The sequence below is a fragment of the Passer montanus genome, unplaced genomic scaffold (assembly GCF_014805655.1).
Source record: "Passer montanus isolate IOZ18808 unplaced genomic scaffold, ASM1480565v1 scaffold3, whole genome shotgun sequence".
NCBI lineage: Eukaryota > Metazoa > Chordata > Aves > Passeriformes > Passeridae > Passer > Passer montanus.
This window is the reverse complement of record NW_024367707.1, coordinates 19,818,734-19,830,544: the sequence shown is the minus strand read 5'-3', so window position 1 is coordinate 19,830,544 and position 11,811 is coordinate 19,818,734. Positions and strand designations below refer to the sequence as shown.

Genomic DNA, 11,811 nt, shown 5'->3' with positions numbered 1-11,811 from the left:
GTTCTCAGAAGATAAGAATGGTACTGAGCTCTGTGATGGTGCTGCAATGAGTAAATTCAGAAGGAAAACAACAAGAAATGGAAGTCGGCAGGACTGGTGTATTAGTCTTGCCCGGTAAGGTTCTAGTAGTAGGAAGGATATAGTGTGGCTTCTCTGAGAAGCTGACAGAAGCTTTCCCTTTGTCTGACCAAGCCAATGCCAGCTGGCTCTGAGGCAGACCCACTGCTGGCCAAGGCCAAGACAATCAGTGCCTAATAACATATTAAAAAAAAAGAAAGAGTTATTTTGTAGAAACAGTTGTGGCCAGAGAAGAGAGGAGTGAGAGAAACAACCCTGCAGACACCAAGGTCATTGCAGGAGGGGAAGAAGTGCTCCAGGCTCTGGAGCAGATTCCCCTGCAGCTCATGGTGGACCACAGGGGCAGAGATCCACCTGCAGCAGCCTCTGGAGGACCCCATGTCACAGTAGGTGGATACCCAAAAGAAGCTGTGACCCCATGGGAAGCTCACACAGGAGCAGGCTTCTGGCAGGACCTGTGGACCCATGGAGAGAGGAGCCCACAGTAGAGCAGGTTTGCTGGCAGGACTTGAGACTCCGTGGGGAACTCACACTGGAACAGTCCCTTCCTGAAGGACTGCACCCTTGGTAAAGGGACCCACACTGGAGTGGTTAGTGAGGAGCTGTAGCCTGTGGGAAGGACTCACATTGTAGAAGTCTGTGAAGGACTGTCTCCTGTGGGAGGGGCGCCACACTGGACCAGAGGAAGGACTCTTCTCTCTGAGCAGCATCAGAAACGTGTGATGAACTGACCACCTCACTCCTCATCTCCCTGTGCCACAGCAGGGGAGGAGGTAGAGCCCGGGAAGGAGGGTGGGGTGGCAGGAAGGTGTTTTTAAGATTTATTTTACTTCCCATTATCGTGCTCTGATTTTCATTGGTAATAAATTCAATTATCTCCCCAAGTTGAGTCTATTTTTCTCATTACAGTAATGAGTGAGTGATCTCTCCCTGTCCTTAGTGAGTGATGTCTCCCTGTCCTTAACTCACAAGTCTTTTATTTTCCCTCCTCTCCCCTCTGGTTCCAGAGAGGAGTGGCTTTGGTGGGTACCTGGTGTCCAGCCAGGGTCAACCCCCCACAACTCATATATTTATAAAGGATCTCTTCAAAAGTACACAGCCTACCCCAACAGGAAAAAAAAAAAAACCACCAAAAATCCTACCTTTGCTTCATCATTTAAAAGCAACAAAATCAGTACTTATACACAGCCTCTTCAACATGAGCTGATCAAAACTGTCAGGAAATCCACTTAACTTACCAAAGGGAAGGGCAAAGACCAAAAAAACCCAAGAAACCAAACCAAAACCCAACCCTTCCTACAGGCCCAAGAAAACCGACCCAAAATAAAGTAACAGCAAGCAAGAGAAAAATCTTAATTTGCAGTGGTTTGCTAGCAGAAACTGTTTTCCTTTAGTCCATATTCAGATCTGGTTTGTTACATCTTCTACAGAAGATACTACAACTGGATTCAAGAAACAGCTGAGTAATTTGGTAGTTTGCACACTAGACTGGAGCCAAAATTAGCTGCAACTGCTCCTTCCTCAACTTAAAATGAGGAATTACATCTCTGTGTATCTGCAGGAATGTCATTGAATCTTCCCTCTCTGAACTTGCATGGTTACAGAAACTAAGAGGCAACACAAGGGATGCAAAGGGGTCTCCAGGCACAAGGAACAGCTTTAAGGGCTTCATCTCAAAATTACAGAGTTCTCCATTTTATTTTATTTCTTCTTCTTCATTCACTGCCAAGCCACTTATTGGTTGAATCCTTGGTTCCTGTGCCCTTTATGAGAGATGTAGACAGGTTCAAATGATTTTAACCACAGCCTGAGGAAAAAAAAAAAGCATCAACACTTCATGCTGACTTGAACACTTCTGTTTTGTGCTGTAGCTTCAGCAGAGGAAGATGGGAAAAAAACCACAGTGACATAATAATATGGAATGTCACTTCATTTTATTTCTAGTCCTTAAAGAAAAAAAAAAATATAGTGCAGTTCTTCTATACCTGTACAGAAAAGAAACATTTCTGTGTCACTTCAGGAATAATTCTGCCCTAAAAGTAAAAAACTTCTGTAAAATGTGTTACAATATGTCCCCAAGACCACAGGCTTCCACAGATTTCTCAACTCTGAGGCTTCTATAACCTATATTCAGTAGGATATGTGTTAGGATAGATGTATACAGAAGTCAGACTAACTCAGTGCAGCAATTCAGAAGGGTAAATGCTATGTTACATCATATAATCAACAAGTATTGGAAAAATTACGAAATCATTAATATATATTAGTTTTTGAAGGTTTTTTCCAACTCTTTTCCTTAATCCCTTGCTAGAGATGCAAAACAGAATGCCCTTACAGAAGGGAGGTTTTAGGTAAAGAAAAGAAAAAGAAAATGAAAAGATTGAAAGAAACAAAACAGGAAACTCAGAGCAATAATATTTTGGTCATCTACCAAGAAAGGTGAGAGAAGATAAGAGATGCCTCAAGTTCCTAGGGAGAAATGAAACACATATTACTGTAATAAAGAACTCTGAGGATATGTACTGAAATCACAGTAGGAGCAAGACACTGATTATGTCAATAAATAAAATTAAAACAATTCAGAGTTCCACATATGAATTCCTATGGTGCTGCTGCTGGAATCACGGAGGTTTCAGAAAATATTTGAATGCTAGTAGGCAGTAGAAAAGGTAAAGAAGAAAATGAAAGTAAAAAATACAAGCACCATCCATAACTGACCTGAAGCAGGAAGTGTTAGAACCGATGTGTTCAAGGAGATAACTAAATTGCATAAACTTCCTCCCAACCAAATACTTACATAGTTGACTTTGTATTTTCATCAAGTAAAATAATGAAGATCATAGAGAACATTATCAGAACAAAATACATTTTTTCCATGTTTCATATGAAATACAAACAATGGTAACTGGCAAGTAATGAGCTTGAACAGTAAATAGCACAGGAGTGCTACAACTCTGTACAGCTCTGAGAGTAATCTCTCTTCAGTTAAGCCATGCACACAAATGAGGACTAAAATATCCCCAAAACCATATTTCTCTTGTTACCAAAATGTCACTTATGCCTGAGATGAGACAGGATGCATTAATCCAGATCCATGAACTACTTCTAGATGCTCACATCTTTACAGTCTTTTGAGAGAATTAAGAAGGAAATTTATTCTTAAAATGAAGGTAGAAATATTGCAGAGGAAATATAAATAAAGAAATTATGACAAAGTTCCTCAGTAGAAGTTATTACTAAACAGAAGCCATCAGTTCAAATTTCTATAAAACTTAAATTTGGCTCAGTTTCAGCCTGAATGGCCTTGTATTATTCTAAGATTAGGTCTTCTATTACCTGAAGTTAGCATACACCCAATTCTGTTACTTGGGAAAGACCCGGAGTCAGAAGGGGTTGCATGATTACCCCAAAGTGCCTTACCATGGTCTGCAGAAAGTTTTCTTGACAAAACATGCTACACAAAAATCACATAAGCAAACATCCTATTATATAAGCTATTGTCATAACAGACAAAAGGAAACACCACAGCATAAGAAATTAAGGCCATACAGTTGCAATATCCTTCTGATTAAACAACAAAAAATCACCTTTGATTCACCCTTTTTAAACAATCTTTCAATCTAAACACTGTTTCAAAAATGAGCTACAAGCAGGATTTGTGCATTTCTCAACATTCCTTTTTCCCCTCCAAAAAGGTTAAAAATCCATTAAAAAAAAATCACAGCCTGTACAATATAGCAACATCTGCCCCTCTTAGAAATGTCCTGGTGGTACCTGTTAGAAAAACATCTGTCTAGACTTAACATCCCTGCAGCAGAAATACATACATATACTTGCTTCCATGGGAACATAATGTGCTCTCCTTAAAAATCATGTAATTACTGTACAAGCCTGGCAGGTGAAGATACATATGTGCAATCCAAAATTGTGTCTACTGATTTTTTAACTTCACACTTCCATGACTACGGTATTTTTGTTTGTTTGCATTCATTATCACAATAGCAACTAATGCTAGTCCCACGGCTAGACTTGGAGGGCCACAAGGACTGAACTCCTGAGCAATTCCAGAAAGGAGTGGGGCAATAATACGTCCCACTGATGTCACTGACTGTCCAACACCTAGGAGTGTCCCGCTGGCCTCGTTCCCACCAACAGTCAGTTCCAGATCAATGATACAGGTACGGCCTATAGTAGTGGAGAAGGCCAAGAACGTAGAGGACAAAATGACCATCCATATGCTCGGTGCTGATGCATACAGGAGGATCAGCGTGCAGGTAAAAGTGCTGGAGTGCAACAGAAGTCTGTAAGTGTCGTGCCTGTAGAGTCTTGTTATTGGTCCGAGCAGACAACCTGCCAGGACTCCAAGTGCACTGCTGTAGCTCATTAGGTATCCAGCAAACAAGGGTTTCACCCCAAATCTCTCCTCCAAGGCCAGAGTAAAATTACTATAGTACAGCAGTATAGCAACAGACATCAGGAACCGCACTAAAAATACATCCCACAAATTAGAGCACGCAATCCCTTTAATTTTCTTCAGCACTGTTGCAACTTGGATCCATGGAGACTGGAATAAACTACTGTTTGTCACAGCTGTAGTAGTTGCTGATTTCAAGTGATGGTCATGATTTGATTTTGCTGAGAAACTGTTTGTTTCTTTGTCTTGGTAATGGTTCCTATTGTTAGTGTTTTCTTCATTCCAGGGTAACATCCAGACAAGACCTATGTAGATGAAGAAATTAGTTGATTTCATTCAATTGCATCAACTTTACATGGAAGATATTAGTTTCATTGTAACAATTTAAAAAAATACTTCAACAATACTTGTCCTTAAAAAATTTGCAAATATTAAGTTTAGTGTTATTCATAGTACTGGTTAAATTTTAAATGCAGTGAAAACAAGAAAAGAAAGCACTGAAATGCCACACTCACACAATACAAACAAATCTAATGGCTAAAGCCAAAATTATGATTTCTAGTCTTCATCTTCATCATGTTGGGCACATCAAAAACTCCCATTTGTGTCTGAATGTAAAGGAGACATAGACAGAAAAAAGGAGAAGCACCTGGAGGATAACTGTTTCAAAATTCCCACCCTTACACACAAGTTCAAACTCAAACACTAGTATTGGCATACAAAATGATTATGCTATAGGTGATAAACACACTGTGAATTCAAGGTATTACAGATGGCTTAAAAGGACAAAATGAGGAATGAAGGGACCCAAGATGCAAAATGTGACATACAACTTACCACCATTCAGCAGGAAGATAGAGGCACAGATGAAGGATGTTTGGTAAAAGCCACCATTGAACTCTGCAAGGTAGCCACCAACAACAGGTCCCAGAATGAAGCCCACGCTGGAGGCTGCATTGAAGCGCCCCATCACTAAAGGGCGATCCCTCTCCGAGACCAGGTCAGACAGCAGGGCCTTAGAGATGGAAAGTGTGTGCTTGAAAATACCTGCAACAAAATAGTAACAAATCAATCAACATGTATCTCTCAGACGAAAAAAAAGACAGAATCTATCTCAAGTAACAATGGTCCAAATTTGTATGATTTATATTTTTAAAATTCCATTAATCACAAGTTCTTCAGTGCTGGAGTAAGCAGCTTTGTAGGGTTTAGATGCCTGGTGGGTTAGGCCTCAACATTTCAAATAATTTTCAGGGAAAAAAAATAATGAGAATTCTTGATTTGTAGAGACTTTTCCAATACTTAGGTTCAGTTGGTGCTACTGGGTGATGATGCTATGTGGCTATCCATATACCATTTCTCCCATAGTAATTCTCAACCTGAGACTACAGGGAATTTAAACTGCAAAATACCAAGTGTTTACTCACCTACAGGGACTCTAGAAATAGCAAACAGGAACACTGTGGTGGAATTTCCAAGAAGGAAGTAACCTAGTGCACTGAGAAGAATACAAGCAAGCAGGGAATACCGTCTTCCTACTATATCACTCCAGCAGCCCTTTCACAAAGCAGGAAAGAAAGATTAGTTTTTTATAACACTAAGCTATGTGCAGTGATAAATCAGTACTTCTACATTAAACTGAGACAAGACATCAAAGGACAGTCAATGAAAGCCTAATAAGCTTATTGCACAACATTCCTAAGTGCAAAATTTGGAAGCCACAAGGAGAGCTCTGCCCTGCTGGCAGGCTACCTGCCAAAATTATGATTTCATTTGATGTTGTGTATACAGAATATTTTAATAAAAAAAATCACCCTTTTAAACAGACAGTCCTGCAACAAATACTACAAAATATTACCAGTAGAAGCCTTCTGAAATCTTACCATAATCAACCACAAATATTTGCTTGCATCACTCAGGCTGCTATGTATTAGACTTGTTGAAAATCTTAAAAGCAATGATCTTGGCTATAAAGAGTTTGTCATCTGAGCACAGACAGGTAAGAAGTAGTTTGCAGAGGCAAAACAGAAAACTTGCATTTCTCATGCTAAATCAGCTTGATTTCCAAAAGGAAATAGTTTTTTAAGAAAGCAGACAATGGTTTCGCACTTCCAAGAACATGCCACAGAATTACAGCAGGAAATTATCCTGGGTGTCCTGCATAACAAACCCTGAAACAGTTCTGAGACATTCTCATTATCTGTTCTCTTCATAACTACAAAACTATTACCAGGGTAATATTAGGATATAAAAAATCAATAGCTAATAGAAAACAAAACCAAACTAATAGCAAAGATGAAACAATTAATTTAGACCATACAGTGAGTTACAAGGTAGTGCTCATTAAGCAGGGAAAGCAAACCAGATCACAGGCTGTGAAAAGCTGACTCATGAGACTGCTTTCTGGAGAGGCTACTGCACTGAAAGAAACAGCTCTACTAGCACCAACACTAGAGGAGATAACCCTGTGTAACTGTGACCTGCTCAGTAATGTATCTGAGCCCAAATCTATATTCTAGTTTTTGTCTGAAAACTGTATTCTGTTTGGGCCTGAAAAACCTGGCAATTCCCATAAACAAAACTGCCATTTCTCATGCAAACTGAAAATTGGTTCCTCCAATCAAAATGCTGGCATGAACACTTTATATATTTTCAAAATGTCACAAAATGCTATTATTAACCCCACCCTTTCCCCCTCTACAATCCATAGAAATACCAATATGCTCTGGAATGCAGAGTTAGAACTCACCACAAATGTGCTGGAAAATAGCTGCATTACACCATAGAGAGATCCTAAAACAAACAAAATACCAGTGTTAAAAATTCAGCTTTTTTTTTAATGAAAACTGCACAAAATTTTAAATTATGAAAAAATGGGAAATCATGGGAATAGTTTATTAGAAGAATGGGAAGAGGGAGCAGGACAAACCAAGGGTGCAGATTAGTATTTAATAAAGGACAAAATAAAAAAGAAAACAGTGCTGGAAGTTGTAAAACTATATAAGGCAAAATGATGTTGCTTTGTATGGTATATTACACAAAACAGATCTTGGCATTTATAACTGCTTTCTCAGAATAAGGATGGAAATAGTTTCAGGGAATGACAAAATAAAAAAGAAAAAAGTGCTGAGAAGTTGTAAAACTATATAAGGCAAAATTATGTTGCTTTGTATGGTATATTAAACAAAACAGATCTTGGCATTTATAACTGCTTTCTCAGAATAAGGAGAGAATTTCTCTGTTGGAAAGGACTTTCCACTTGGTGCTTCATTCTACTGCAAGGCATCACAGAAACCCTGAAGAAAATGCAGATCCTACTTTCTCATTTTGGTGGCTAGGAGTGCAGCAGCATTTAGTGACAGAAGAGAAGGAGCAAAGAGAAGCATAGAGAAACATCTGCTAGATTCTTTCATTTGTAAGAATACACCTCAAACCCATGTTTTTTTCCTAATGTTAAAAATTAAAGCAGGCTGTCGAAATGAAAACATATTTCTGACTAGTTGCTGCTTAAAATAATATTGTCAACTCAGTGTAGAAGCAGAATTATTTCATACAAAGTGTTAAATAGAGAAGCAAAATAATAAAATTGAATAACAGCTCCCATGTCTGGGAATAAAGAAAATATTGTATCACTCCAAACCATAAACAGTACCATAAAAGGCACTTTAAAGACACAGAACTTACCTTAACACTAAACACTTTAAGATAAAATTCCAAATCTTCAGAATTTATTTGTAAACACTCCTAAAAGTGAATAAATATTTTGCCAAGACAGCTGTAAGGATTTTAATCAAACTGGGAACAGTCATGGACATTAGAAAGCTTTAGAGAACCAGCTGCAAAAATTCCATTTGCAAAGTGTAAATAAAAATAAAACTATAAGCAACACCTCTGGCTCTCTAAATTGCTAAGCTGTGAATTCTTGGATGCTGGAAAATAGCCATACAAATGCTACTGCAAGACTTCCTTGTTCTTTCCAATTGTGCTCTTTCCCAAGCATGTGCTTTTGGCTACTGTCAGTGCACGAGTTTGAACAGGTCTCTGAGTCTAACACAGTATGGCTGCCTTTACAGCTTCATGTGGAAATTGTCTTTATATTTTACTATGCTATTAATAAGGAAGAATTGTGTTCCAATGTCCTATTTGCACTAAGGCAAAATCCAGGCTTTATCTTACTCTTTCATAAATCAAGTACTGCAACTCACCTATGATTCCAGCAACTGTATGACTTGCTCCTAGAGATTTGATATGAAGATTCATTAAAGGAACCACCATGCTCACACCAAATAAATCCTGAAACAAAGGCAGGAAAAGTTTTGGTAACTTTCACAAAGACAATAGCAACCTGGCTTAATAACAGTCAACGTTAGAAAAATATTTTTTAAAAAAAAGTAAATTATCTCCATATCAACACAAGGTTAAAAGAAAATTTTTCATATTACAAAACACATAAACTGAAAGATAAAGGATTGCCTCACAGAGGAGTTAAACCTATGAAAACATCAATTCTCTTCCTCCACTCTAGATGCAATCCTTCTGAAGATATACATTTAAACATTAAATATTCCTTTAAATATATTAAACTTTACCTGTTAAACAAGAAAAGTACTTTGTATCAGTGCTTTAAATCCAAAGTGGTCTAATTTCAATCAACTAAACATACTTTTTATTTGTGCAAAAAACATATTTTGAAAACCGGTGCTTTCACCCAACTACAGTGGAGAAGAAGCTACATTAGATCTAAACCTACTAACAGACTGCCTTTGTGTACAGCTTAAGAAATGTGACAAGACAGAAAATTGAAAAAAAAAAATAAAGGCAAAGCATAATTGTAAAACATTTTGTAAGAAGAGGGTAAAGGACACAGCCCATCCTGAGAAGTACAAGGATCTCCCACTTGTTCCTTTTGCTTTATTACTTTTTGTTAAGCTCACCACTTTGACCCAGTAGTTCTTTCAGTACTACTACAATCTGGCACAGCATCCAGTGTCCCTAGGAGATCTATTGGAGCACAATCACCTTTCATCACTGACTGCTTGAACTGAACTAGACTACCTCAAGGACTGATGAACTGTAACAACATGTGTCACTAAGCAAATTCTCACAGTCTGTCATTAATTATTTTTTGATGGCTAAAATTGAGGCTTACAAAGTTAGAATCATTAAATACATTAGCATGAACAAACAGAGCACACCACTTACAAACATCTTCAGTAACACAATCTTAGGTGTCATCTGTGAACCTGAAGAAAGGTTCAGTGACCTCGTCCAAGTCATCAATGGAGACATTAAGAAGTACAAGTCTCAGACTATACCCTGGCAGTACTGGACTGTCACAGGCATGCAGGTAGAGCAAGACCCATCAACCACTGTCCTTTGATGGGTAGTTATGACTCATTCCTCTGAGTAACTCCTTCTGTGGAGTGACAGATACGGTGTATTTATTTCTCTGGCTACAGGAAGCTTGCATCACCACATCCTCTAAAAGGACACTCACTTGGTTGATTTTCTTGTGTGCTCCAGCTCAGTGTCAATAAGTTATTTAAGGGCTGGAGAACCACAGCGTTTAAAAGTCAGTAAAAAGGAGCAAAGTTCCCTGTGATATTTGCTCCAGGACATAAACCAACTGGGTCGTTTCTACTGCCCAACCTAAAAGTAGGCAAGACAGTTATCCTGCCATTTCACAGTGCAAACTCGTACTCATTCTGTATTCATTTTCCAAATCGTCACTTTTATCTCAAATTAATTAAGTGGCACTTTCCTGAGGCTCAGGAATCACTACAGAACATGAACCTTTTAACAAGCCTGTTCTTTCAACAAGAGAACATTTTCTTTACTTTTTTTTTGATTTTTTTAAGAGAAACATATTTTTAGGTTTTTTTTTTGTTTTGTTTTTTTTTTTTTTTTTGTTTTTTGTTTTATGTACAGAAACCACGGGTATTTCAAGGAAACAGGAAGCAGCTGTCTTATAAGCACCAAGGCAAGACTCAGCTTTTCGGGTGCTGCGCTATTCCATGGCATTCACAGTCCGACCTGTGTGTCGAACCGCGTGGCTGTTTGCACGGGTAACACAGCCCAGCCGCTGCACCCCACCAGCGCTACAAGCCCCGGCTGCAGCGATGCTCCCCACACCCCGGCAGCCACGGCCTGCAAAGGGGCCCATTCCCGTGCCCGGGCGCGGCCGCCCGCCGCAGGCCGCGCGGGGCGGGCCCCAGGCCGCCGCTTACCAGGAATCCCACGGCGTAGAGGCACCGCACGAAGCGGGCAGAGCCGGCCGGGCCCGCCGTGGCCGCCCGGCCGCCGCCACCCTCATCCTCCTCCTCCTCGTCCATGCGGGCGGCGGCGCCGGGCCTGCGCAGTGCCCGCGGCGCGGCGGAAACGGAGAGGCGGCGGGGAAGGGTCTCGGTGTTGTTGCGTTCGGCACCGTGTCCTTAGTGTGTCCTCTTTTTCCGGCGGAGATGAGGCAGAATAAGGCTCCCTGCCGGCCTCGGGAGCCGTGGGGATCCCTGCCTCACCCTCCCACACACACGTCTGTAGGACTTTGCCCTTCCTACCTCTTGCGTGTTTGGACGGGAAAAGTTTTGCAACACGTCCCCTCGGCGCCTGAGGCCCTGGGGAAGGCAAGAAAAGCCAGGTGGAGCCGAGGGGCTTTGGAAACAAATATGCCGTAGGAGCACGGTCATGGATCCCCTGCACAGTTCTTGTGGTTGCTGTAGAAAGATGGCTTTTTGGCCCTCGCATCTCCGATCCTACCTGTCCGTATGGAAAGCGGCCGTGTCCCAGCGCTGCTCTGTTCCTCGGCCATCTCTGGGGCTCAGCCCAGAGCCTGCACCAAGTGTTTCTGGCAGCAAAGTGTTTTCCTGCCTTGTTACGTGGCTTACGATGGTGGTACTGAGGCAAGGAAGAAGGGCACCCCTCTTTCTGCTTAGCACGTTCACTGCTGTGCTATGTTTTTGTTAAAAGTCGGGGATAGCTGGAATTGTTGATTACTAGTATGTTATAATGCATTTGCATCCAAACCAGTGAAACTTTCATAAATCTCTCAGAAGCACTGGTGGAAATAATTGTCATATACAAAATGTGACCACCCATCTTTATGTTGTAGTCAGTGGTTCGCTCTTTTATATAGTTGCTTGGCCACGGATCAATAAAACTGCTGTTTTAAATTATTTTAAAAATGCATAAGGGAATAGGAGATGCTTTAACTTTTTTTTTTGTTATCAGTAAGAAGAAACTTTTGTAAAATGTTGATGACTCTTACACTTTAAAAGTTAGCATTACTTATAAAGCTTGAGGAAGATCATTCAATAACTGACAAT

At 40.1% G+C, this 11,811-nt stretch overlaps 1 protein-coding gene across 1 annotated transcript; it reads right to left on the bottom strand.

Moving 5' to 3' along the window:
• Positions 1 to 1,919: 1,919 nt before the first annotated feature.
• On the bottom strand, positions 1,920 to 11,348 carry MFSD9 (major facilitator superfamily domain containing 9). The gene is given in 7 exon segments (XM_039714516.1): positions 1,920 to 4,797; positions 5,330 to 5,539; positions 5,920 to 6,049; positions 7,242 to 7,285; positions 8,698 to 8,785; positions 10,720 to 11,004; positions 11,006 to 11,348. Coding segments are annotated over 7 exon segments (1,773 nt in total). The 5' UTR covers positions 11,234 to 11,348; the 3' UTR covers positions 1,920 to 4,009.
• Between the last annotated feature and the right edge of the window lie 463 nt (positions 11,349 to 11,811).